At 42.4% G+C, this 27,673-nt stretch overlaps 1 protein-coding gene across 1 annotated transcript; it reads right to left on the minus strand.

The window, feature by feature from the left end:
- Nucleotides 1-741: 741 nt before the first annotated feature.
- trmt1 (tRNA methyltransferase 1) lies at nt 742-27,673 on the minus strand. The gene is made up of 16 exons (XM_034688154.1): nt 27,471-27,673; nt 25,881-26,258; nt 24,179-24,368; nt 18,321-18,508; nt 17,825-17,940; nt 15,904-16,016; nt 13,089-13,237; nt 12,663-12,746; nt 10,162-10,231; nt 9,780-9,914; nt 9,526-9,611; nt 7,163-7,271; nt 6,988-7,064; nt 6,771-6,890; nt 4,587-4,686; nt 742-1,059 (listed from the first exon to the last, which is right to left on the minus strand). Exons 2-16 carry the CDS (start codon nt 26,243-26,245, stop codon nt 997-999), a joined length of 1,965 nt encoding a protein of 654 aa, XP_034544045.1. The 5' UTR covers nt 26,246-26,258; nt 27,471-27,673; the 3' UTR covers nt 742-996.

Consider the following 27,673-nt stretch of genomic DNA (forward strand, 5'->3'; position numbering starts at 1 on the left):
CCGTCATTGTCCTGCAGTGAAAAACCAAAAAGACTAATGGACTCCAAGGCAAAGCAGTGGTCGCCATCGTTGTGAGGGAAAGCGGGTGGAAAAACAAACGGGTGCCATGTTGGTTCGCGAGCACCAGCCCAGATATACAACCTGGTTTGCGTTGGTCGAAAAGTGGTAACTGGGATCCCATTACCTTCCCCCCAACCCCCCCATCCCTTATTTTAACTCTTAACTCTTTGAACTGACACACTGGGATCCCCTCTCTCCTCTCTCTGTCCATCTCTTACTTTAACTCTTCCTGTCCCATTAAAGTTCCTAACCATAGACCTTTCTGGAGTCCCTGAGCTCCCTTGTCTCGTAGGTTCCTCTGGATCTCTGCTGCTGTGGATGTTCCAGACTCCAGCTGATACGGACGTGCTGCACTCCAGCGGCAACAGCTTCTACCACTCGTTTCATCACTATCACCGCTCCCTCTCTCTCTTCATCTCCCTCTATCCCTCTCTCCAACATATCCTCAGCAGATGGCTGTCTAACATGAGTCTGGTTCTGCTCAAGGTTTCTGCCTGTTAAAGGAAGATTGTCCTCCCCGCTGTAACTAGCTAAATACTGTGAGGTGCAATGCTCATGATGGATTAAGGTGGGGTCAGACTGAGTCTTATCCTGTCTTGGTGTTTGGTCTCTCCTCATAATTGAGTGACCCCTGCAGAAGTTCATTGGAAAAATTCAAACAGTTATAAACAAAAGAGAAGCTTTAAAGTCAGCATGAGGACTTTATTGGACTGCAACAACAGCCAAACATACAATAAAAAAACCAGCAACCTACAACTGAAAAAAGAAAGCTCAGCCATGTTCTGAATCATAAAGTTCAGGGTGTTAACAGCTCTGGGATTCATGTCCTTTATACAATCTGATTGCACCATGCTCACTTCATCCAGCCTGCACGGTCAGAGACGGTCAAACTCCAGAAATCATAAAAATAAAAAGACTAACTCAGGAGGAGGTCGATCATCCTGTCTTCTTCTCCAGGTCATGGGAGTAGCAGCATTTGTCTCCATGGGTGCATGTTCCCTGAAAGAAGGAGAGAGAGAGATATGAGGAAATAAGTAAACTGAGCTTAGCTGAGCTAGCTAACATGATGGAAGGACTCATTAAAGCTCCTGTGAGGAGTTTTAGATGGTTACAAAACAGACTGAAATTAAAACTGATGTCTCTTTATGAGCTAAAAAAGCACATTAGACCATCAACAGGAAAACTGAATGTCTCTATTTGGTTATTATTCATGTGTGGAACCTCTGCTGGGGGGGTAGGTGTCAGGCTAAAACAGCCTTTATTTATATTTTTACAACAAAGAAGTTTAAAAAGTGATATGTTTGTTGTTGTTGTAAAACATAACTTACACATCTGCAGGTTAAAGTCAGGTAAGAAAAAGAGGTCCACAAGGGGGCGCCAGAATCAACACAAATGGGAAAATTCCTGACTGGACCTTTAATTTAATGCTAAGTCCTTGATTTTCATTTAAGTGGGTGATGTTTTTTTTTTACATTTGTGGGATGGATGTCGTCAGTGTTTACAGGATATATTTTAATTAAAATAACTTTATTTAAATTGTAACGGAGGACATCTGAGGCAGAGTTTCTTCAGCTAGCCCAAAAGTACAGAAGAGGTCTTTGCGTTTATTCGTGTGAAATTTGAAGTCATTTTAATTTCTTGCCTTACTCTTTGACTAGGTTGAGGGTTAAATTAAAGCAGGATGAGATATTTTGTTGTAAAAACACAACTAACTCCTGTAAGTAATAAGAGGTACTGCTTTAACTGTCCACAAGGGGGCGCCAGAGTCAACCAAACTGGAAAATTGCTAAGTGGACCTTCAAGTTAATGCTCAGTCCTTGTTTTTTATTACAGTGAACAATGTTTTTTTGAAATTCATAAGCTGGATTTTGTCAGTGTTTTTACAGGATATATTCTATTTAAAATAACTTAATTAAAATGATAAATGATGATTTGTAACGGAGGACGTCTGAGGCAGCTTTTCTTCAGCTAGTCCGGGAGTATGTAAGAGGTCTTGAGACGTTTTCATGTTAAACTTTAAACGTCATTTTAATTTCTTGCATTACTCTTTGACTAGTTAAGGATTGAATTAAAGCAGGATGAGATTTTATCGGTTTAAAACACAACTAACTCGTGTGCAGGACAAAATTAGGCAAGAAAAAAGAGGTACTGTTTTTACTGTCCACAGGGGGGCGCCAGAATCAACACAAGCGTGAGTGGACCTTTAATATAATTTCAAGTCCTTGTTTTTTATTTAAGTAGGTGAAGTTTTCTTGACATTTATAGTCAGATTTTTTGTCAGTGTTTACAGGGTATATTCTATTTTTTAAAAAAAGATGAATGATGATTTGTAACGACCAAAGTGAGAGTTGTGTCCGAATACTTGGCACAAAGTCGGACGCGTTGCCCCTTGTCACCGGTCCTGTTTGTAATCTTTATGGACAGGATCTCAAGGCGCAGCCGGGGGGAGGAGGGTCTCCAGTTCGGGGAGCTTGGAATCTCATCTCTGCTTTTTGCAGACGATGTGGTTCTGTTGGCTTCCTCGAGCGGGGACCTCCAGCGGGCATTGGGGCGGTTTGCAGCTGAGTGCGAAGCGGCCGGGATGAGAGTTAGCACCTCCAAGTCTGAGGCCATGGTTCTCTGCCGGAAAACGGTGGATTGCTCTCTCTCGGCGGGGAGTGAGACTTTGCTCCAAGTGGGGGAGTTTAAGTATCTCGGGGTCTTGTTCGCGAGTGAGGGTAAAATGGAGCGTGAGATCCACAGGCGGATTGGTGCGGCGTCAGCAGTGATGCGGACGTTGTATCGGACCATTGTGGTGAAGAGGGAGCTGAGCCGGAAGGTAAAGCTTTCGATTTACCAGTCGGTCTACGTTCCAACCCTCACCTATGGTCATGAGCTGTGGGTCATGACCGAAAGGATAAGATCGCGGATACAAGCGGCTGAAATGAGTTTCCTGTGAAGGGTGTCTGGGCTCGGCCTTAGAGATAGGGTCAGGAGCTCTGGCGGGAGCTCGGAGTAGAGCCGCTGCTCCTCCGCGTCGAAAGGAGTCAGCTGAGGTGGTTCGGGCATCTGATAAGGATGCCTCCCGGACGCCTCCCTTTAGAGGTGCTCCGGGCACATCCAACTGGGAGAAGGCCCCGGGGTAGACCCAGAACGCGGTGGAGGGATTATATCTCCCGCCTGGTCTGGGAACGCCTCGGGATTCCCCAGGAGGAGCTGGAAAGTGTCGCCGGGGAGAGGGATGTCTGGGTCAATTTGCTTGGACTGCTACCCCCGCGACCCAACCCCGGATAAGCGGAAGAAAATGGATGGATGGATTTGTAACGAAGGACATCTGAGGCAGCTTTTCTTCAGCTTGTCCTAAAGTAAGCACATTTTAATTTCTTGCTAGCTTAAACTTTTCTGTCTGTTTGTTCTGTATGAGAAGCACTTAGAGCTGTGTGCTTGTATCCATGACAGGTGCTACACAAATAAAGCTGGATTGGATTGGAAACATTTCCTAAAAAGAAAACATACTTTATTAAGTTTGATGGAAAACCCTTTTGGCAAGAGTAAATGCTACTAAACGAAACACATTCTTGAAGTTTCTGTTTGTGCAGAGACAGTTTGCACACTGAAAAGATCTAGGGTTGAAACATAACAGCTAAATGTTTTAAAACACAGAGAGAACGGTGAACAAGAAGTCCAAATATGTCTTCAGGAAGTACTGCAGATGTAACAATGGTGGTGTTAAACTCCTCTCAGGCTTTGTGCAGATAGAAATTTAAGAACAGTTGCATGAAGCAAGTGCAGGGACATGTTTTAGAGCTAAAAAGTCTTGCAGCGCCTCTTTTATAAACTTATTTTTCCTTTTAAAGATAAGAAGCAAAGATTAGAGGCTATTCAACTTAAAGAAATTCAAAGGAGGTCGTAGTTTATTCTCCTACTGAAGGACTCAGATGTTGTAACACCTCAGAAATCCAATTCAAGTCACAGGTTTCTTCTTCTTCCTGTAATCTTTTCAAAGTGTTTATATTGTGTTCTGTTTTATCTTTTATTTAGAGGTAATGAAGAGTCGCTCTGAGTCGTGTCTTCAGAACAATGAGCTCTTCATAAGTCTGTCTGCAGCCTGGTGTGAACCCATGTTTGTGTTCACAGTGAAAATAATTCAGGACTAATTAATGAAAATTGTGGTCATTAGAGTTTGTTAATACGGTCCGGTCTTCTGCAGAGCGGTTCGTCTTCATTAGAGTGATTGAAATCAGCGCAGGTGTAAAGCAACGGACCAAATGTTCATTAGCCTCCGCCGCCGTTCTGAGAAGCTAATGAGTCCACTTCGTCTTTTCCCAGAAGTCCAACAAAGACGAGGTTATTTTCCCAGAAAACAGGAGGAAAGGCATCAGCTGCTGTCGTTCATAACCGCGCTGACAAGACTCTTCGTCAAAAGAAAGCAAGAGGAGGAGGACTTCATCGGTTCCAGAGTCAGGAAGTGAAGGTTGTGGAACGTATCTCTCTGTGTTATCTGAAATCAAGCAGCCTGGCTGTCGGAGCGCTGCAGGTGAACTGACCTGTCTGAACCTCTTGCAGGGGAAGTCTTTGAGCTGAGAGTTCTTTCTCTTGTTCTGGCCCTTCTTCCTCCTGTCCTGCAGGTCGAAAGAGATGCCGCCGCTGCAGGAGAGAGAGAGAGAGAAGGTGTGAAAGGTTAGAGGGGATGGAGGAGACAGAGGTGGAGGAGGAGGAGGAATATAAGAGAGGAGGAGAAAACAGAAACGTGTGAAGGAAAACACTTCCACAAATCGAAGGAGAGAGGAAGAATAAATCTAAATCCACAGTTTTAATCTCTAACATCTTAATCCCTGCTGTTTTAAAGGAGCAGTTCAAATGTAAACACATCCTGAACAGGCCCTAAATATATCTTAATGTCTGATTTTATTCTATTTTTCTTTATTTATGTATTTAATTGTTTATTTTCCAGGGACAAATCAGGATTCTATTTCCCATAACTACCTTCTAATTATACACTATGCCTTACTTAAAGCTGGGGTTGGTAGTCTCGGAAAACCAGCATGAATTAGAATGTAGCATTTCCTCATGACTCCGTCTAACCCCTCCCCTCCTCCCTCAGAGCTCCTCCAAAACGACGCCCCCCGCTCACATGCACGAGCGCCGCTGATTCTCGACCATGTGATGGTGACTGATTCAAAAGCGGTCCTCAACAAAACATTCTCATAGTGAAAGTTAAAAACACAAACAAACATGGCTGCTGTTAGTACTCACAACTATCATGCTAGCATTATCCAGTTGTACCGGTGACACGATATCAGGAGAAAAGTTATAACACATATATAATACTGTAACAGCTCTACTGTTTGTTAAACGTGTTCAGTGTAGATGTTCTTAATTCCTACAGTGTTGACGGTCAGTGAAGGCATCAGGAGAGGTGTAGAGTGTGTGAGCGGGAGAGAGGAGAGACAAGAGGAGAAGTTCTTCATTCATTCAAACATTGATTGTTGTTTTGTTGGTTGGCGTGATCACGGCCGACAGTGACCGGTTATTAAAGATCAACGTGTTCACCAATCGGCTCGTCATCACTACAGCGTCCGGACGGACGCTACAGTACATATGTATTTTCTGTAGGACTTACTGAACGTCATTAATTATTCTGCTTGTTGGTGAGAGCTTTTTAGACTCTGATCCGGACTACAGTCCTGAGCAAAGCACCTCATCAGGTCAGAGGGGACAGGCCCGAGGACGAGCGAGAGGGGCAGTAAATAGAGTCAGGGGAAGTAGAGGCAGGAGACGGGGACTCGGAGGAGTGAACGCCGGTGAAATGTACGCTCTGCAGGAGGAGGGCAGAACGGCTGGACGGGATTTGATTGGTTTAAAATTTGGGGAGCCAAAAAACGGTGATTGGTTGGTGTTTTCCCAGGTTTACTCCGGCTGTAGATAGCAGTTTTTTTTCACTCTTTTTTAAGAACACATCATGTAATGATTACCATCAGGACATAAAGATCATTTAACCAGTATGACAAAAAGTGTATCTAAATCTGATTACCAACCCCAGCTTTAAAGGCCCTGTGAGGAGTTTTGAACTGGCTGAGAAACAGACTGAAAATGATACCGATGCCTCTTTATGACCTTCAATAGCAAACAAGACCATCAGCAGCAACGCCGCCACCTTCTCTGTTGTCATTTTTAATGCCTGAAACCCTCCTGAAGGGGTAGGTGTCGCTTCAGAAACAGCCTTTATTTGACTGTATGGAAAATAATCACAGTGCCTGATAATGTTGACTGTCAAAAGACAACAGGATGAAGTTTTTGTTGAAAACACTACTTTTGCATGTATAGGACAAGAGATAAGAGGCATCACTTTGTCCACAAGGGGGCACCAGAATTGATACGAATCAAAAGTTCCTCACAGCAGCTTTAATCATCAAAATCAAGGTTGTATAGCCGGGGGGTAGGTTTCTACATACGAGCAGTTTATCTGTGTTTTGGTGCAAAAACAATGAGAACGGTACCTTTAAAGTAAAAGTAAAAAATATAAACAACAGTACTCCTAATATCTAGAAGCATGAAGAGCAGTAATGACTTAGAAACTTAATTTCCCCTATGTGATGTTTAGGGAACTAACCCTTTAATGCAAACAACTGAATTGTAGCCCTTTTCAAACTCCCTTTGTTGATGGATGAATCAAAGTTTCAAACACCTGAAGCTCTCCTCCACAAAAATGTGTGTGAGTTCGAGTTTACCCCGCATTGGCGCGAGCTTTGGGTCCCCAGAAGGCCTGAGGATTCTCCTGGAACCGGGTCAGGTGGCGTTTGCGGGACTGAGGGTTGGCGTCCTCCCTTATGGTGAAGCAGGCCTCCATGCTGCAAACACACACACACACGAACACAGTGTGAAGACCACATTATGGTTGGTATGTGACATTACTTTTGATACCTGAAGTTCAGCGTCTGGTCTCACCTGGGCTCAGCAGAGAGGATTTTGAAGGCGGGGCTCATCTCAGACAGTTTCTCCCTCTTCACTGGATTGGCCTTCTCCTGCAGGATAATCAAACATTTAACATGAGGACGTTCATTACGCATTAACTACATCTAAAGCTCCTGTTTGACTTGATTTGTGTAAGAGTCATGTTTACCCAGCATCTCATGATGTCCCAGATGACCGCAGGAGAGGCGTCTGTCTTGATGCCGCTCTTACAGGCGTGAGTGAGGGAAACCCTGTGACCGGCGTGGAGGAGAGCAGACCTGCAGAGAGAGAGAGAGAGAGGAGAAGGTGGAGTTCATTCTGATGGAGCATGCAGGTGGAGCAGTAGATAATGCACGCTCAAAAGTGTGGGTTCAACAGGAGACACCCCTGAACTATGTGCATTTCGACCGGTGGACCCAGGGTCTAAATTTAGTTCAGGGGTAGATAATCTCCCCCCTGAAAAGCCCCTGCTAGGGGGGTAGTACTTTTCAAAGGTCCCAGGACTTTCAGGGAACAGGGCCTGCAATGCTGAACGTGTCTGATTGGTAGATTAACCGCAGTGTTTTTATTCCGCCCTCCGTCCACAATAACATCACACACATCTGTGATTCACTTGATTTCTCTTTCTGTCATTAGTTTTATTTGTTCTATCTTTTTTGTATGTGTGTGTGCTTTTCAAGAGAAGAAATATTTTTTGTCAAAAAATTTTTTTGTCAAAATTTCTTTTTTCCAATATAGTTTTTTAATTTTTAATTTTTCAATTTTTTTTTCAAATTTTTTTTTTTCCAAACATTTTTTGTCAAATTTTTTTTGTCAATTTCTTTTTTTTTTTTGTCAAATGTTTCCAAAAACCATTCACAGTCTTTGTTTTTTCCATCTGTGATTCTCTTGATTTCTCTTTCTTTCATTAGTTTTTATTTGTTCTATCTTTTTTGTATGTGTGTACTTTTCAAAAGAAGAAATATTTTTTGTCAAAAAAATGTTTGTCAAAATTTCTTTTTTCCAATATTTTTTTTAAATTTTTTTTTTTAAATTTTTTTTTCAAATTTTTTTTTTCCAAACATTTTTTGTCAATTTTTTTTTTTTTTTTTTGTCATATGTTTCCAAAAACCATTCACAGTCATTGTTTTTTCCATCTGTGATTCACTTGATTTCTCTTTCTTTCATTAGTTTTTATTTGTTCTATCTTTTTTGTATGTGTGTGTACTTTTCAAAAGAAGAAGCTGTGATTCTCTTGATTTAGCAGCTTGTAACAGTAGTCTTCTCTCAGCCCAATGTGAATGAGTCTCTCCCGGTGTTCCGGTTTTAAAAGTGACCCTGTAAACTGGAGACCTTCAGCTGAATGTGTCAGTGTTTGTAGAGTTTACACAGCTGTTGAAACACAGAGGGAGTTCCTGGGAATGCAAACTAGTTTAATTTTTATTAAGATTTCAAAATATCCTCATCAGATATTTAATGATGGTCTAAAGACGTTTATGAGGGATGCATCCGGCTGAGAGTCTCAAGTTAACAGGGTCGCTGTTTGAACCAGAACAACGGCCGATCTCTGCCACAGCTTTTTGAGTTCAAAAGGATTTAGAAGCCGTGTTTTTTTTTTGTGAAATTTTTTTTTGTAGAATTTTTTTTTTTTGTCAAAAAAATTGTTTTGTCAAAAAAAAATTTGTCAACATTTTTTTTTGTCAACAATTTTTTGGTCAAAAATTTTTTTTTTCCAATATTTTTTTGCCGCAATATTTGTTTTTTCCAATATTTTTTTAAAAAAATTATTTTTCAAATTTTTTTTGTCAAATTTCTTTTGTCAAATTTCTTTTGTCAAATTTCTTTTGTCAAAATTTTTTTTAAAACATTTTTTGTCAAGTTTTTTTTTTTTTTTTTTTTCCCCAAAAACCATTCACAGTCATTGTTTTTTCCATCGGTGATTCACTTGATTTCTTTTCTTTCATTAGTTCAAAAGGATTTTAAAGCCGTGTTGAAACGTCTTTGCTACTCGTGCTTATCTCCTCTCACGTGTTGATTCAGTGAATCCATCTGTAATGAAATATAGCACCATCTAAAACAGCGCCAGCTGAGTCTCTTCATGCTAACAGGCTAACTGTTGTGTTGCTCATAATGATACCGGCCTGTCCATCTGCTTCTATGGTGTCATCTGTGATGAATGGCATTCCTCTTTGTTTTACTGCCCTCTACTGGTCTGGTGGTGCAGTGCATTTACTTTTTATTTCCTCCATACGTCACTGGCCTGATTTGCACACCCGCGGTCGAAACGCAGACAACAATGGGGGCACAGGAACCTTGTAGTTCAGGGTAAAGTAGTTCTGGGGGCTAAAAGACCGTAATGCACCTTTAGTTTCTCACAAACACGACAGAGCTGCTCTCAAACTCTCTGAAACTACAGAGGAGGGTTTTAAGGACAAGTTTCTCCCTGAACATGATGGGTAAAAGAGGGCGTGATGTTTCACTGCATATCACACAGGCACTACAATGACTTAAAAACTGTGTATCCTGTGTGTGTGTATCTGTATCTGTGTTTACCTGAACTGCAGCAGAGGTGGAGTATTGCAGTGTATCGTGCTGCTCAGACTGTCCACAGCGTAATAAAGCGGCACATCTTCCAGCTCCTGAAACAAACAACACATCAAAGCATCATAAAGAGTCCGTCCACGAGGAAATCAACCTCTGTGTGTTTTTCACACGGCGAGGAGTTATCTGAAGCAGCTAACCGCACCCACAAGACAACACTGAGAGCAGCAGCAGCTCTGCACTGAGAGAGAGGACGGGAAGAGTACCTCAGTCACCATGCTCAGCATGCCCTCGATACGTTTGGACGTCCCGAACCTGGACGGGTTCCCCGACACGGCGGACAGAACCTTCTGGACGAACGGCAAGTCGTGGATAGGCTCCGCCCACATGGGACCACCGAGCTAGAGGAGGGAGAGATGCAAGCTTTAGCAGGTGTGTTTGATGTGTTTGAAGCATTAACTAAATCTACAGATTGAAGCTGAATCCTGCAAAACAAGAACGATGACACGCTCTGTGTGTGTGTGTGTGTGTGTGTGTGTGTGTGTGTGTGTGTGTGTGTGTGTGTGTGTGTGTGTGTGTGTGTGTGTGTGTGTGTGTGTGTGTGTGTGTGTGTGTGTGTGTGTGTGTGTGTGTGTGTGTGTGTCTCACCTGATGTCTCTGTCCACAGTGCTCACACTCCGGTGCAACAGGAGGTCCGATGGCTGGAGAATACTTCATGCTGAAATCACACAGAGTTCATTTTTACTAAACACAGGCAGGGTCACTTTGAGTGCAGGGTGTGGCTCCTTGTTTTTGACTTTAGACTGTAGATCAAAAGTGTTCACTGACTGTGAAGCCAAAACATTTAGAGCTCCCCCTGCTGGCTGGATGCAGTATAGGTCATAAAACCCTGCCTCCATCATGATAAATGCTCTTTCAAACATGCTTTTCTGTTCTTATCGTGGCTGATTTACGTCCAAGTATTTGTTCCTCTGAGAAGTGAAGTGTTAATAAGTTATTTGATTCAATAAAGAAGAGGAAGTGACATCATGATTGACAGCTGCATTGACAAATGATCGGCTAGATGCTGCCAGGATGAAGATGCGGCAGTAAATGCAGCAAGATAACACTTCTCTGTTCATTTTGAAGAGAATGAGAGGAAACACAAATTTGAAATTCAACTTTTGTCTAAGAAAAGCGGAAAAAGCGGCGACTGTGAAGTGGTGGGAGGAGGAGGAGGAGTAGGAGGGTTAATGATAACGTGAGCCCCTCATAGATTGGCGTTCTTCCACAAGTTGATCAGGAAGATGGTCCTAAGAAGTGTCTGATCCAGGAGGGACAGGGAGGAGTTTACTGACTGGCTTTAAAGATGGAACAGAGCATTACATTTAATGGAGGTAGGCCCCACCATTACAGGTGCTAACGGCAGGATTACCTCACCTGTTAGGCTGTTTAAAGGTGACATATCACGCTTTTTACATCAATATATATTGGTCTAAGAGGTCCCCAAAACATGTCTTTAAAGTTTATGCTCAAAAAAACACTTTGAAATCAGATTTTGGTCTGCCTGAAAAACCCTCTTCTTCATTCCTCATCAGAACACTCTGTTTTTTCTCTGACCACGCCCCCTCCGGAAGTGGGTGTGGCCTCAGCTGTCCAGCACGTTGATCTAATGTTTACATGTTGGCTGAATATACACGGCTGCTCACAGATGACTTAACTTCAACCCTCTGAATCTGATCCAGAATCTGATCCTGACGGAGAGGCGCCTGTAGCAGGACCTTTCTGAAGGATTGGTCACAGATTTAGTGTTTCTTGTTGTTTTATTTATCAGTATGTCGACGTGTGTCTTGGTACACAGCTACAGCTACAGCTATGAACATGTAGCTATGTGGCTATGCTAATTAGCGCTAGCACTTATCCATGACAAATAACAATCATCCACTAGATCTTCAAATCTGCAGACGTGGGGAGTAAAACCGACCTTTGTGTTTATTAAGACAGCCTACAACTAGCATGCCTCCCTCCTAAGCTCCTTGTTAGCACACATGTGTGCAGGGAATGAAAAACGGAGGGGGGATTCAGTATTATTTTATGCAGTCTATGGGCTGAACAAGCTCCGAGCTCTGACTCCGTGACAGACCGGATATTGTTGTTGCGTAACAAAAACATGGAAGTCTGAAACGGCTCGTTTCACACACATTTACAGAAAGGTGGAGAAATCAGAACAGGGGCAGAATGGATTCTTTTGATTCTCGGGGGGTTTGTAGACAGGGACACATATTTCAGGTAGAGAACCATTAAAAAGTCCATTTTGCATGATATGTCACCTTTAAAGGATGGAGGACATTGTGCTTATGTGTTACAGTTTAAGACCAAATATGCAAAGGCAACAGATATTTAGGGATCGAAGGAATAAAAGTATGACCATGTTGAAATATACAGCAAATATAGATTTAGGAGACACGACATAATTCTTAGGTAACCTACCAGCAACACCGTGAAGTGAATCCTTCCCAAACAACTCCGTTAACAAGTCCTCATCCTTCAATGGGGGGGACAGGTTGGTCCTCCACCTGGACCACGTTGGTGGTGGTGCTTATTGCTCAAAGTCCCTCTCATGTTCCTTGTTTTATTTTGTAGGTCTTCTACTGAGCGCGCTCAGAAACACCACACGCATTTACCCGGTTCAAGATCTGAAGCCAAACTTTCCCTTTCTCCTTGTTTGTTATCTTTGAGGATTGACTTGCTGATAATCGCTGTTTGTTCATTCTATATTCTTCTAATCAAATGTCCACTTCTTGATCTTCTCTCAGTCACACCGGTACCTCTCGCCATGTTTATTGTTGTTTATGCAAAGTAGGCATGCGCACTTCAAATTTGTTGGATCAGGGTTTTCCAGGAGGTTCCCTGGACATATGACGTTTTGCACCAGCCTCGCTTTCATGGTGCAATTAGTTAATTGGCCAATCATTTGCAGTCGTGCATGCGGCTAACGCTACAGCCAAATGGGCCGTTCCATTACGGTACGTTAAGACTAATGGTCCCGTTTGTGTCATGGCTGGACGTGGATACGGGCCCAGGCTACTAATTGAAGCATTACACTATATTAAGTTCAATCCACTTCATGTTGATCCAGAATGACCCAAATGAAGAGAAAACCGTCTTACTGATTCCCGTTGACTGTCTTCCGACCCATCCTCTGTAAGTGATAGGAGCCGCAGCCGACACAGTTGTACACCACGGCCTGTTTACTGCAACACAAGACAGAAAGGACACGTAGAAACATAACCATCAACATGTTTACCACAGGGCTCTTCCATGTGTGCATGAAACTATGAGACTGTGGCTTTAAATTCTGACTCTCCGTTCAACACATTAAATCAACTTTCACATATTTATATATTTCAATATGTTCCTGCACGTCCTTATCTCGTGACTGTCTGCCTCTGACAGTATTTTTAGCATTTGTTGCTGCAGTGACCCAGTTTCACTTCATTCAACTTTCATCATACATCAGGCTTTGTTAGAAGACAATACACTATATATGTGGTGTGTGTGTTTTAGGGGTTGTGTGTTTGTGTGTGTGTGTGCACCTGGCTGAGTTTTTCACTTTGGCCTGCCCTGTGAAGACTCGCACAAAGACTCTGATGTAGAAGTCCACGCTGACGGACAGCAGGGGTTGGATGTAGCGCTGGTAGACGGCCGCTCTCTGATCCAGACTGTGCAGGATGATACGGAGAGCCTGCAGGAGGAAACAAAGACACGTACACACGCTCTGTTTAGACGTTCAAGGACTGAGGAAGTCTGACTGTCTGCTATTTGCTGGCCTGAATTTGACTTCAACTGAAATGTTAACATGAGGGGAAGAATTGATTATAGTCTGCTCAAAATTAATCTTTTATACACACAAAATAAGGATTAATTAAGACCAGAAACATGTTGATTTTTTGTGTAATCAGCAGCCATGAAAGGGATTTAAATTGAGACACATCCTCTCTGATTTTTGTGTGTGCAAGGTTTAGAAAGAATGCAATCAAATCATTCATCTATTGATTTATATATTTGTTTTTTTAAACAGCATGGTAGAGGATTTTGTGCGTGTGTGTGGTAGAGTGGTGTTCCAAAATCATCTGGCCCCCGAGTGCCGACATACATCTCGTCAAACTAGCTCAAAGGAAATCAAAAGTACTTCCATCTGAGTTTTTTGCAGTAAAATGCTGTAATTCTTGTCTTTATTAAACTGACTGCCCTATAAATAAGTATAACCATCGCAGTTGTGTTGTTTTTGGCGCCACCTGTGGCGATAAGGTGCAAGTGCAGTTGTGTTTTCAACGGTTTTAACCGTTATTCACTGTCTCTACATGTCAACCTCATTTCTTTGTCCATTGTTGAAGTTTTAAAACCTGCAGTCATCAATCTTTTCTTCCCTCCTTGGCCTTTGGAACTATTTGCTAATTTTATATTTATGTATCATATACAGAGCTAAATTTATTATCTTTAATGCAAACTTCACAGATTTTACAGCAGCTGGATCTCACTAAATGTGTGTAACTGGAGAATCCAACAGGTTTCTTTTACTGTCTTCATATCAAAGTGACCTATTTGTCACTGCAGGAGGAGGAAGTTTCACCTGACTTTGAAACTGTTCAAGGTTTGGCAAATTAGAAGGACGATTTTCAGTGCCACTGTTGACAAGGCCTTCCTCCGTAGAGACTGTATTTCATGCACAGAATCAGAATCAGAATCAGAACCAGAAATACTTTATTTATACCGGGGAGGGAAATTCGGCCATTATAGAGCTCTTATAACAGTATGTAAGAAAGTCAAGATATTAACAAGAAGGAATAAAATAAGATGTAAATATGAATAAAATAGAATAAAGATCAAATAAAGATCAAATCAAATAAAGTTTAAATAAAATAAAATAAAGATTAAATAAAATAGAATAAATTAAAGATTAAATAAAATAGAAATAAAATAAAGTTTAAATGAAATAGAAATAAAATAAATATTAAATAAAATAGAAATAAAATAAATATTAAATAAAATAGAAATAAAATAAATATTAAGATAAAGATAAAATAGAATAAAATTAAATAAAGAATAAATAAAATAAAGATAAAATAAAATCAAATAAAGTCTAAATAAAATAAAATAAAGACTAATAAAATAGAATAATTTAAAGGTTAAATAAAATAGAAATAAAATAAAGATTAAATAAAATAGAAATAAAATAAAGATTAAATAAGATAAAGATCAAATAAAATAGAATAAAATATAAAAGTTTAAATAAAATAAAGAAATAAAATAGAATAAAATATAAAAGATTAAATAAAATAAAGAAATAAAATAGAAATAAAATAAAGATTAAATAAATAAAGATTAAATAAAATAAAATATAAAAGATTAAATTAAACAGAAATAAAATAAATATTAAATAAGATAAAGATAAAATAAAATAGAATAAAATAAAATAAATAAATAAAATAAAGATCAAATAAAATAAAGATCAAATAAAATAGAATAAAGATCAAATAAAGATCAAATAAAGATCAAATCAAAAAAAGTTTAAATAAAATAAAGACTAATAAAATAGAATAAATTAAAGATTAAATAAAATGGAAATAAAATAAAGATAAAACAAAGCAGAATAAAATATAAAAGATTAAATAAAATAAAGAAATAAAATAGAAATAAAATGAAATACAGATCCCATAAAATAAAGATCAAATAAGATAAATAAAATAAAATAATAAAGTATATAAAGAAGCTCAGAATAGTTGGAATTATCTATGTACAAAAGTGTTTGGATTGAAGGAGATACAGGGATATTGTACAGTGTATTGTATGGAGTCAGGACATCACTTTATAATGTTTTTAATCAAGTAATTGAAAACTAGTTTGTTGAGCTGCTCTGTCATCAACTAAATGAGTTTATGATTAGTTTTAGTCATAACAAAACATGCCCACAAGGAGTGTTTACAGCCAATACAACCCTGCACCTGTATCAGGAGCTGCAGTCACAAACCACATCTGCTGCCACTAACAGCTGTGTTCAACTTCATCTTAGGAATAATAATAATAACAATTAAAAAACCAAGAGTGGGTAAATGTCTGCAGCTTTCCTCTACCTGAGTCTGTCTGAAAAACAAATGTCTGTACCAAGAGTTAAAAATATAACAACACAAACACAACCACACACACGCACACACCAGGCTCACCAGCCTCAGGCCAGAGCCCGTGACATTTACTGATGTTCCTGTCACACCCACACACACATCACACACACATTTATTTACCAAGAATCAAGACATGGGGAGAACAAACCGCTGACATGTCTGTGCATGTGTCTCATGTGCAGCCTGTGTGTGTGTGCGTGTGTGTGTGTGTTTGTGTGTGTGCACTCACCATCTCATGACAGTATTTGGCTTTGATGGAGACTGAACCGTATTTGCTGTAGCAGGTCTCTCCACTGTTTCCTGCCATCACGGCCATGTCTGTGCACGTTATACACAACAGACCTGAGACAAAGAGAGGAGGGAGAGAGAGAGAGAGGAGAGAGAGAGAGAGAGAGAGAGAGAGAGGAGAGAGAGGGAGAGAGAGAGAGAGAGAGAGAGAGAGAGAGAGAGAGAGAGAGAGAGAGAGGCAGCACAGGTGGCAAAAGAAAAGGGCAGAGAACATAAGTGACAGCCTTTACAGAGCGGGTTGTGCTCGATTGTAAATTGTTTTCTGGTTTTATTTTGACGGTGATTTTAAAACCAGGACAGCTTGAAAAAAACTCAAAAAAACTCAACTTGAGACTCAAAAAGAGTAAAAAAAAAAAAAATGTACATCTCAATATGGCCACCCTTTGCCTCGATCATAGCCTGGAGACGACTTGGAACTGCCTGGCATGAGCGCCGCACTGTCTCTGCATCAAGTTTTGACCATGACTTCATCAAAGCTTCCCTCAAAGCGGTGACACTGCTGTGAGATACTCTTGAGACCTCCCTCTCCAGGATAGACCAGATTGCAAAGTCCACAGGATTGATGTCAGGACTTGACGGAGGCCACGTGTTCTTGTCCCAGAAGCCAGAAAAATGTTGCTTTGCACCAGGCCTGTGTGACATTGGATGTGTGAGCGGGGTGCACCATCTTGTGTGAAGATATACTTGTTTCCTGATGCATTGGTACACCATGGCAACACTTTTTCTTCAAGCATTTGAAGGTAGACCTGGCTGTTCACCTTCACACCCTCCTCAATGAAGACCAAAGGAGACTTCGAGCCATCAGATGCAACAGCAGCCCACACCATGACTCCAGCTGGGGCCGGGTCTCCTGGGGGGTTCCCTCGCGGTCCTCTTTTGGGGGGTGGGGTGGCGCGCAGCAGGGGGGTGTTACTACGGCAGCCATTGGGGTGTCCCTCCATGCCACCCACGGCCTTATCTATTCACTCGCGGGGCGTGGCTGGGGGGAGTGGTCGGGACGGCTGGGGGGGGCGGGGGGGATTGGCCCTGCCGCCTCCGCCCTTCCCCCCACTCTGGCGCACCGGTTGGCGGGCTCTGGTCCAGGTCCTGCCCGGATGCCTGGCTGTCTGCTCCTGGTGCTGGGCCCCCTCGGCCCTGGTGGCTCCTTTGGCTCTGTCTTGGGGGGCTGTGGGGGCGGTGTTGTGGAGGTGTTCGTTGGGGGGGCTGCGGGATCTCTCCCCCCTCGCCCCCCTTTCCCCCTGCTGGGTGACCTGGGTGCTCCGGCGGGTACCTGTTTGCTTCCGGTCTGGGTCCTTGGCTTGTCCCCTGGCCTGGGTCTCCCGCGGCGCGTTGGGTCCTCCGGCCTGCCTGCTCTCACGGCCCGGGTGCTGGGCCGAACCGCTCGGCTGATCTGACCCAAGTGGTATCATCTGCACCAGTGGTGGTCTTGTCACACAAATAGAACACAGCACGGCGGCAACCCTCTGCGACCCAAGCTTCAGTAATGATTGTGGACACTAAGGGTTGCTTAATCATTAGTATCACCGCACAGAGTTTTTTTGGCGTCATGGTGAGATGGTCCCTCTCCATCTAAGTGTCTTAGGTCTCTCTCTCCTTCTCTCTCCCTGTCCCTTTATATATCTTTGTGTATTCTTTCTTTTACTTTATTTATTTATTTTTTGGCCCTCCTAGGTGTGCACGCCCTCTTTTACAGAACATGATATTAGCGGTCAATAAAAGATAGGCCAGAGTTCTAAGAGGGATGGTGATGGTCGCATGCACACAGTCACAAGCACAGAAGAAAAATGTTGTCTTTCTTTTCTTTTGCTGCAAGAACAAATTGCATTAAGGATAAAAAGAAGAGCTTAACCAAACCTACGCACCTCCTTCACCGACGGCCTGCACTGCTGAATCCAAGAAGGCAGAGGGGCTGCCGTAGGGATCCAGATCGATCACATCGTAGCGCTCTTTCTTCCCTCGCCTCTCGTACATCAGCATACTGCAGAACATATAAAAGACAGGAGGAGAATTAAAAAGAACAACCAAGACAGGAAATCATATCAAAGAGAAGGAAAGAGGGATGGAAGAGAGGAGAGTATAAACAAAGAGTTAAGGCAGATCTAGAAAAGGACAGAACAAAAAAGGAACATGAAGACATGCAAGGCAAATAGAGAAAAGGTCACAAGAGTTCACGGAACGAGAGAAAGAAAAGAGACAGGAGAGGAGACGAGAACAGGAGCAGAGGGATGAAAAGAACAAGAGGTGAAAGGTGAAGACATGAGAGGACTGAGGATGAGAGAAACAAACATCAGATAAGTGAGTGGTGGAGGCAGCAGCAGCATCATCAGCAGACTCCTCTGACGCTCACAGCCTTGTTACCTGGCGTCCTTGCAGCTGGCCTTCAGCAGGTGGCTGACGCCGTTGTGTTGGGCGTTCCTGGCGATCAGCGCGGCGGCTTTGGCGGAGAAGTCGTTGGCAGTGATGCTCTTCAGGCCGGGGACTTCCAGAGCGAAACGCACCGAGCGCAGACCGGACGCAGCGAGCCCCTCGAGAACACGAAGACCATGCTGGAACAGAAGAGAGGGGCGAGTTCAGAACTGCAGGAACCTGGGCCCGTATCCACATCCAGCCATTACACAAACGGGACCATCAGTCTTAACGTACCGCCATGGAACGGCCTATTTGGCCGTAGCGTTAGCCGCATACACGACTGCAAATAATTGGCCAATTAACTAATTGCACCATGAAAGCGAGGCTGGTGCAAAACGTCATATGTCCACCAGGGAACCTCCTGGAAAACCCTGATCCAACTTATTAGAATTGTGCATGCCTACTACGCATAAACAACAATAAACATGGGGAGCGGTACTGCTGTGACTGAGAGAAGAAGAAATGGACATTTGATTAGAAGAATATAGAATGAACAAACAGCGATTATCAGCAAGTCAATCCTCAAAGAGAACAAACAAGGAGAAAGGGAAAGTTTGGCTTCAGATCTTGAACCGGGTAAATGCTTGTGGTGTTTCTGAGCGCGCTCAGTAGAAGACCTACAAAATAAAATAAGCAACATGAAAGCGGCTTTGTGCAACAAGCACCACCACCAACGTGGTCCAGGTGGAGGACCAACCTGTCCCCCCCATTGAAGGATGAGGACTTGTTGATGGAGTTGTTTGGGAAGGATTCACTTCACTGTGTTGCTGGTAGGTTACCTCAGAATTATGTCACATCTCCTAAATCTAAGTTTTCGATTTCCACATCGTCAGACTTTTCCAAAGGATTCGTTCGATCCCTAAATATCTGTTGTCTTTGCATATTACGTCTTCAATGGTAACGCATAAGCACGATGTCCTCCATCCTTTAAAGGGGACATATCACGCTTTTTTCATCAATATATATTGGTCTAAGAGGTCCCCAAAACATGTCTTTAAAGTTTATGCTCAAAAAAACACTTTGAAATCAGATTTTGGCATGCCTGAAAAGTCCTCTTCTTCATTCCTCATCAGAACAGTCTGTTTTCTCTCTGACCACGCCCCCTCAGGAAGTGGATGTGCCTCGGCTCTCCAGCACGTTGATCTAATGTTTGCATGTTGGCTGAATATACACGGCTGCTCAGAGATCACGTTACTTCAACCCTCTGAATCTGATCCAGGCGCCTGCAGCGGGACCTTTCTGAAGGATTGGTCACAGATTTAGTGTTTCTTGTTGTTTTATTTGTCAGTATGTCGACGTGTGTCTTGGTACACAGCTACAGCTACAGCTACAGCTATGAACATATAGCTATGTGGCTATGCTAATTAGCGCTAGCACTTATCCATGACAAATAAAAATCATCCACTAGATCTTCAAGTCTGCAGACGTGGGGAGTCAAACCGACCTTTGTGTTTATTAAGACAGCCTACAACTAGCATGCCTCCCTCCTAAGCTCCTTGTTAGCACACATGTGTGCAGGTAATGAAAAACGGAGGAGGGGTTGAGTTGTATTTTTATACAGTCTATGGGCTGAACAAGCTCCGAGCTCTGACTCCGTGACAGACCGGATATTGTTGTTACGTAACAAAAACACAGAAGTCTGAAACGGCTGGTTTCACACACATTTACAGAAAGGTGGAGAAATCAGAACAGGGGCAGAATGGATTTTTTTCATTCTCGGGGGGTTTGTAGACAGGGACACATATTTCAGGTAGAGAACCATTAAAAAGTCAATTTTGCATGATATGTCACCTTTAAACAGCCGAACAAGTGAGGTAATCCTGCTGTTAGCACCTGTAATGGTGGGGTCTACCGCCATTAAATGTAATGCTCTGTTGAGGCGTTAACCTGGCTCATGCAGACCGCTAATCCATTTGTTTTCACCATTTGTACAAACGGCCCGTTTTCATCGCTAATGGCTGGACGTGCAAACGGGCCCAGGTTATTGAAGTTATAACAGGAAGTACTGTGTGCAGTATGAGGTCGCAGGCTGACTTTAAAGAGTCCTCACTGATAGGAGTCTTTTCACAAGGTCTTCTTTTCATGAAGACCTTCATAATTTGTAGGTTTTATTAGCAGACTCATTGCTTGCTGCCTTTTGAACCGAGGCATGGTGGTACCCAAACATTGTAAAACTAGTGTTATCCCCATCAGGATCAAACGCTTTACCCAGTTTGAGGACTGGTGCCTGACTGGTTTAAAATCTACCATGAAATGAAGAAAGGAACGTACGTTAGAAACTAACACAAAGCACACACGGGTCAAAAGGAATAATAGTCTTAAGAGATCCAGTCTTGGATTTGTGAGAGCATTTATATCTTATCTGTAAAAATGCTTTGATTGAATTTGAGCGGGTCAAGTGAGGGTGAGGGGTTCCCAGAAAGTAAGTCTGCCTCGCAGCTCATTCCACGCTTGTTGGGTGTGAAAGATTGTCCCAGGATTTACTCAGCTCTGGTGGGGTGGTGGAGAGCATGAGGTTATTTAGAGCTCTAGAAGATGGATCCTTCCCTGAATGTGTTCTTTATGATAACAATACAGAGAGATGGAGGGATCCAGAGCGGCCTCTGTGTATTTAAATCAAACTCTTCTAACAGACACCTTCCATATTTCTGCAGATATTCCACTTAGAGATACATTTCAGATCTCATCATCGGCAGGATGTTTTAACCACAAATATATCAGTTATTCAAAAAGACCAAATCTGATCATGCATTAGTTACACACGCCTTTTCACCTGTGAGTAAACAATAGGATAAACTCAGTCCTCTGCTGTCATCTAACAGGATTACTTCGACACAATAAAACCCTCCAGGGTGTCAGAACGGATCTCCTCCTCTCTCTGAAACTTCGGGTCAGCCGAGTGTGAAATTAAACGCTGCAGCATTAACATAACTCATTTGATGGCGGCCCTATACAAACTGCTACACGCGGCTGTGCGCTGGTATCAGGGAGTATTTTTAGAGTGGGAGACCCCGCTGGGACAGAAACACACTTCAAGCCTCAGAGCACTAAAATCAACTAAATAAAAAGGTCTACTCCTCTTGTTTACCTCTCTTTACATCCGTTCTGATTTTTACATTTTATGTCTTTTGACCTTTTCTGACTGTAAAATTCTATATTTCCCTCAATGAGAATCTATGAAATGTGTTCTAATCTTCCACCATCCATCCATTATCTTGATTGCTTATCCCGTTTGGGGTCATGGGGGCTGGAGCCTATCCCAGCTGACATCAGGCAGCAGGCAGGGTACACAGGTGGACAGGTCGCCAACCAATCACAGGGCTAATATGTAGAGACAGACAACATTTCACGCACACACTCACACCTACAGGTAATGTAGAGTGATCAATTAACCCGGTGAGCATGTTTTTGGACTGTGGGAGGAAGCCGGAGTACCCAAACTCCACACTGAGAGGCACCTGTCTGACCGGGGATTTGAAACCAGGAACCGTCTTGCTACGATCACCATTAGTTACTAACCCAGGAGTTCATCTTTCACTGGCATCAATTATATTAAAGGGGACATATCACGCTTTTTTCATCAATATATATTGGTCTAAGAGGTCCCCAAAACATGTCTTTAAAGTTTATGCTCAAAAAAACACTTTGAAATCAGATTTTGGTCTGCCTGAAAAGTCCTCTTCTTCATTCCTCATCAGAACACTCTGTTTTCTCTCTGACCACGCCCCCTCAGGAAGTGGATGTGCCTCGGCTCTCCAGCACGTTGATCTAATGTTTACATGTTGGCTGAATATACAGGCTGCTCAGAGATCACGTTAATTCAACCCTCTGAATCTGATCCAGAATCTGATCCTGACGGAGAGGCGCCTGTAGCAGGACCTTTCTGAAGGATTGGTCACAGATTTAGTGTTTCTTGTTGTTTTATTTATCAGTATGTAGACGTGTGTCTTGGTACACAGCTACGAACATGTAGCTATGTGGCTATGCTAACTAGCGCTAGCACTTATCCATGATAAATAAAAATCATCCACTAGATCTTCAAATCTGCAGACGTGGGGAGTAAAACCAACCTCTGCCAGAAAGGCAGCAGGACCTTTTATGAAGGATTGGTCACAGATTTAGTGTTTCTTGTTGTTTTATTTGTCAGTATGTCGACGTGTGTCTTGGTACACAGCTACAGCTATGAACATATAGCTATGTGGCTATGCTAATTAGCGCTAGCACTTATCCATGACAAATAAAATCATCCACTAGATCTTTCAAATCTGCAGACGTGGGGAGTAAAACCGACCTTTGTGTTTATTAAGACAGCCTACAACTAGCATGCCTCCCTCCTAAGCTCCTTGTTAGCACACATTTGTGCAGGTAATGAAAAACGGAGGAGGGATTCAGTATTATTTTATACAGTCTATGGGCTGAACAAGCTCCGAGCTCTGACTCCGTGACAGACTGGATATTGTTGTTACGTAACAAAAACACTGAAGTCTGAAACGGCTCGTTTCACACACATTTACAGAAAGGTGGAGAAATCAGAACAGGGGTAGAATGGATTTTTTTCATTCTCGGGGGGTTTGTAGACAGGGACACATATTTCAGGTAGAGAACCATTAAAAAGTCCATTTTGCATGATATGTCACCTTTAACAATCGTAGGAGCCATCATGTGTGTTGAGTCTCTGTTATGTTTCCTTCCTTTTATGGTTTTTTAATGATTTCTACTAATATGCACTTTGGTGTGGTTTACCTTCATTTGTTCTGTTGTGTGTTGGGAGTCAGACTTTGGGTATGAGGGTGTCCTCTAAGTGTCATTTTTGACACATGAAATCATTCACCCGTTCATGTTTCTTCCACTTAAGAGACATTGCAAATATTAAATCCATGGTTTCACGGTCAGAGTTAGAAACGCTAGCTCATGCATTTATTTCTCCATGGCTTGATTATTGCCATTTCCTTTATAGTCAGCCTCAATAAATGCTCTCTTGAAGTGATCCAAAGTGCTGCTACAAGACTGTTAACAAGGTCCAGTACAAAAACCAACATTACCCCCATTTTATTCTCCTTACATTGACTGCAAATCAAATTCAGAGTCCAGTTTAAGATCCTGGTTTTAACCATAGATTGTATAATAGATAGATATAGTACCTGTGACGTCATCCATCTGTTCCTGAAGCCCTGTTTTGAAGTCAATCGTCAGCGGGTGCCATATTGGAAACACTGAACTCAACCTAACTTCGTCCGAGCTAGCGTGAGGCAAAGAGGCGGCCTGCCTGTCATTCAAGTCAGCCGTGCCCTTATTTGGGCAAAACTCGCAAGTTTAATGTCTTCAAAAATAACAAGTTATAAAAAAAATCACACCCCGTACAGTGTGTGTAGAGAAATGAGCTACTCAGACCTAAACCGTTTCTTGATCCAGGCTGTAAACGTGTTTATTTCTGCTGCAAAGATCGTCTTCTTTGAATGGGTGTGTATGTGGTTTCCTGTGTTTCTGCAGCCAGCCTCTAGTGGACACTCGAGGAACTGCAGTTTATAACACTAATACAAGCCCACTTTCTCTCTCAGCCACATTTTTCAATCTTAAATCGCCATCATGCTGCACCTTGTATAATCTGGCTGTACTAGATTTTTTCAGGTTTGGTGATACTAACTGCACAGGAAGTTAAATGACCATATATGGATCTTTCAATCTGGCTCGTCTTTTTGACATTCTTATGTTAATTCAATTAAATCAACCACCTCTTCATGCTAAGATAATCTTGGCAACCCCAACCTGTTGCTTTCAAACCACTCTGTGAAATCTAATAAACCTACCTCACATTCCTCCCCCACTGTTGCATTTACAGCCGGCTCCTCCGCTTGGTTTATCTGCTCCATCTGATCGTCCGCCTCATTTGTCTCCTCCGACAGAGAGACCACCACCCTCTCCTTCTCCCCCGGCACCACCACCTTCACCCCGCGCTGAGCCAGCACTTCTCGGGCGTACTCTGTGATCACGGCACATCTGGAGAGGGAGAACACGAGCGTCTATATGAGGAGGTTATACATCATTACAGGAGACACAACAGAGCTGCTTTCATCCAAACCCAGTATCACTCCTCATACTCATATATATCATCATGCAGTGTGTTGAGACAGATCTCTGCTTTAATCTTCAGACATGATTTATGGAGCGACGGTGGAAAGGTACGCTGTTGGCATGCAATTCAAATCAGGGAGGGCGTCATGGTGAAGTAAAATATGGCTGCAGAATCAAAAATATGTCACCGTGTGTGACTCAGTGAGAATGACCTCCCTCGCTGAGTGTGATGTTTATCCCTCCAGAAGGTGTTCAGTCCTGACTGCTGACAGAATATCTCTGAAACTACAAACGAATGATGATGAACGTCTCAAGAGAGGGAAAGTGTAACTGGGGTCTTTTAGCCCCCAGAACTACTTTCCCAGGAACTAAAAGGTCCCTGTGCCCCCATTGTTGTCTGTGTTTCGACTGCTGGCTGTAGTCCTGGGTAGATTGTGTAAATCAGGCCAGTGACGTATGGAGAAAACAAAAAGTAAATGCACTACACCACCAGACCAGTAGAGGGCAGTAACACAAAGGTGAATGCCATTCATCACAGATGACACCATAGAAGCAGACGGACAGGCAGGTATCATTATGAGCAACACAACAGTTAGCCTGTTAGCATGAAGAGACTCAGCTGGTCTGTTTTAGATGGTGCTATATTTCATCACAGATGGATTCACTGAATCAACACGTGAGAGGAGATAAGCGCGAGTAGTAAAGACGTTTCAACACGGCTTTAAAATCCTTTTGAACTCAAAAAGCCGTGGCAGAGATCGGCCGGTGTTTTGGTTTAAACAGCGACCCTGTTAACTGGAGACTCTCAGCCGGATGCATCCCTCATAAACGTCTTTAGACGATCATTAAATATCTGATGAGGATATTTTGAAATCTCAATAAAAACTAAACTAGTTTGCATTCCCAGGAACTCCCTCTGTGTTTCAACAGCTGTGTAAACTCCACAAACACTGACACGTTCAGCTGAAGGTCTCCAGTTTACAGGGTCACTTTTAAAACCGGAACACCGGGAGGAGAGACGCATTCATGATGGGCTGAGAGAAGACTACTGTTACAAGCTGCTAAATCAAGAGAATCACAGCTTCTTCTTTTGAAAAGTACACACACATACAAAAAAGATTGAACAAATAAAAACTAATGAAAGAAAGAGAAATCAAGTGAATCACAGATGTGTGTGTGATGTTATTGTGGACGGAGGGAGTAAATAAAAACACTGCGGCTAATCTACCAATCAGACACGTTCAACATTGCGGGCCCTGCCCCCTGAAAGTCCCAGGATCTTTGAAAAGTACTACCCCCCTAGCAGGGGCTTTTCAGGGGGAGATTATCTACCTCTGAACTAAATTTAGACCCTGGGTTTCAGGGTAAAGTTCCTGCGGTCGAAAAACGCCTTAAGAAGAGAAAGAGGTCACAGAAGCAGTCAGTGTTGATGCTTACGTCAGGTCTCTGTTAAACTCCTGGACCGGGTTGTAAAACACCTCGTTGGCACTGGGAAACAAGATGGCCGCCTTTCCCTCCTTCACCACCGTCTCTCCAGGTAGCAGCCCCTCAGGAAGTCTCTCCTCCGTCTCAGATGCTGCGTCTGTTGGAGCAGAAGTCTTGACCTCAGCTGTAGGAGTAGGAGTGGGAGGAGGAGGAGGAGGTTTGGAGGTATCGTTCTCAGAGCCCGGGGCAGTTTTAGGGGGCTCCATGGATCTCAGTCCCCGTCTGTGACAGATCGTGTGTGCGGCTGGACGGATGCAGGAAGGGTGAAGCTGATGGGAGATGATGAGGGTGAGCAGACGAGCTGACCGCACCAACATAAAGGTTCACCGTCTGGAGGAGGAGAGAAGCATTCAGACTGAATGAAGCCAAAGAAAAAACACAAGATTCTCCAAACATGAATCAGCACTTTGGAGAGCAAACAAGGAGCCAATCAACCTCCTAGCCTTTAATGCTAACACTGACGCTAACGATAAGGGTGGGAGTTGCAAGGCTATTCATGCTAATAAACAAATATATTCACATTCTTACTCATTTCTTTTTAAAATCATTCAGGGTATTGTTTGCTTTGTATAATATACAATTTCGCAATATTTGTACTTGTATAATCTGCATTTTTTTGTACCTTTTCTCTTCTAGAATTTATTTTTTCTTCCGGATACATTGTTTTGATTTTGATTGAAGAAGAGGTAGGTCTTTTGCAACAGGTAGACAGCTACATAGTAGCTCAGGAGCAACCACCCCTAAGGCTTGATCCCCTCTAGTTTTAAGTCTTGCACCGGTTGGTTGACCTCACCTGGAGGAGATCAGCAAGACAGGAAGGGGCCAATCCATTTAAAGCCTTTCAAACTATCAAAACTATTTTAAAACCAAACCTGACATGTACAGGAAGCTGATGCCGAGTGGATCAAATCTGTGTTATGTTGTCATACTTTGACATGCAGCAGCATTGACACTGACATCAAACCACAATACAGAGAATTACAGTCATGAAGCCTTGATGAAATGAAGGCTTAATTTACTCTTTGAAAGTTATTTGGACACAGATAAAACTTAGCTAACACTGTAAGCTGGGAAAAGCTGATTTTGACTAGGAAATATTAAAATAATACCACCTACTAATGCTCATTTTATCAGTGTTTGTGCCATTTTACTCCTGAATACAGCTGATTTAAGGTTGATTGGAGTCATTTTAGGTATGACATGTTGCTTAACTATCCTATTACAATGTTAAAATTTAGAAAAGGCAAAATCAGGACATTTCCAGATCTCGATTTATGATGTACAAGTTGCTTATTTAGCACAATTTAGCCTCTTTCGTTGATATATGATGCAGGGAATCAGCTAATTCTGCATTTTTAGAGAGATACATTAAAATATAATAATTCACTGAAGGTCATGAAGTGTTTTGTACAATACTTTGATGCATAAATCCATAAAAAGTCGTTTTAGTATTAGTCTAGTAAGAGTAAAGACCTGTAGCTTCATCTTTAGCTCATTTCTAAGCCGTTTTGCTAGCTAAACTACGACTTTAATCATATTTACCTGTGACAACACCTGCAGCAGGACACCGCCTTCCTTGCTAGTCGACAGGTTTTATGTTAAAAGAGATATTAGTGGTTCTGTGGTGACTCTCTCCTCACTCCAGCAGTCAGTCCTGGCTCTGTTTCCAGTCAACTCTCACGTTAACACATGGAAGCCGCCATCTTTGGAGCTCCTCTACGGTAGCCCGCGCGTCCAAAACTGTA

Source organism: Notolabrus celidotus, chromosome 7 (genome assembly GCF_009762535.1).
Source record: "Notolabrus celidotus isolate fNotCel1 chromosome 7, fNotCel1.pri, whole genome shotgun sequence".
In the NCBI taxonomy this organism is placed as follows: Eukaryota; Metazoa; Chordata; class Actinopteri; order Labriformes; family Labridae; genus Notolabrus; species Notolabrus celidotus.

Bases quoted from the DNA above. Each gene is read 5' to 3' on its own strand.
- trmt1 (XM_034688154.1), bottom strand. From the start codon at position 26,245: ATGTTGGTGCGGTCAGCTCGTCTGCTCACCCTCATCATCTCCCATCAG. The intron at 18,509-24,178 runs GTAGGTTTATTA...CTTCTGTTCCAG, and splicing joins CAGTGGGGGAGGAATGTGAG to CATGGTCTTCGTGTTCTCGA. The intron at 6,891-6,987 runs GTGAGACCAGAC...GTGTGTTTGCAG, and splicing joins ATCCTCTCTGCTGAGCCCAG to CATGGAGGCCTGCTTCACCA.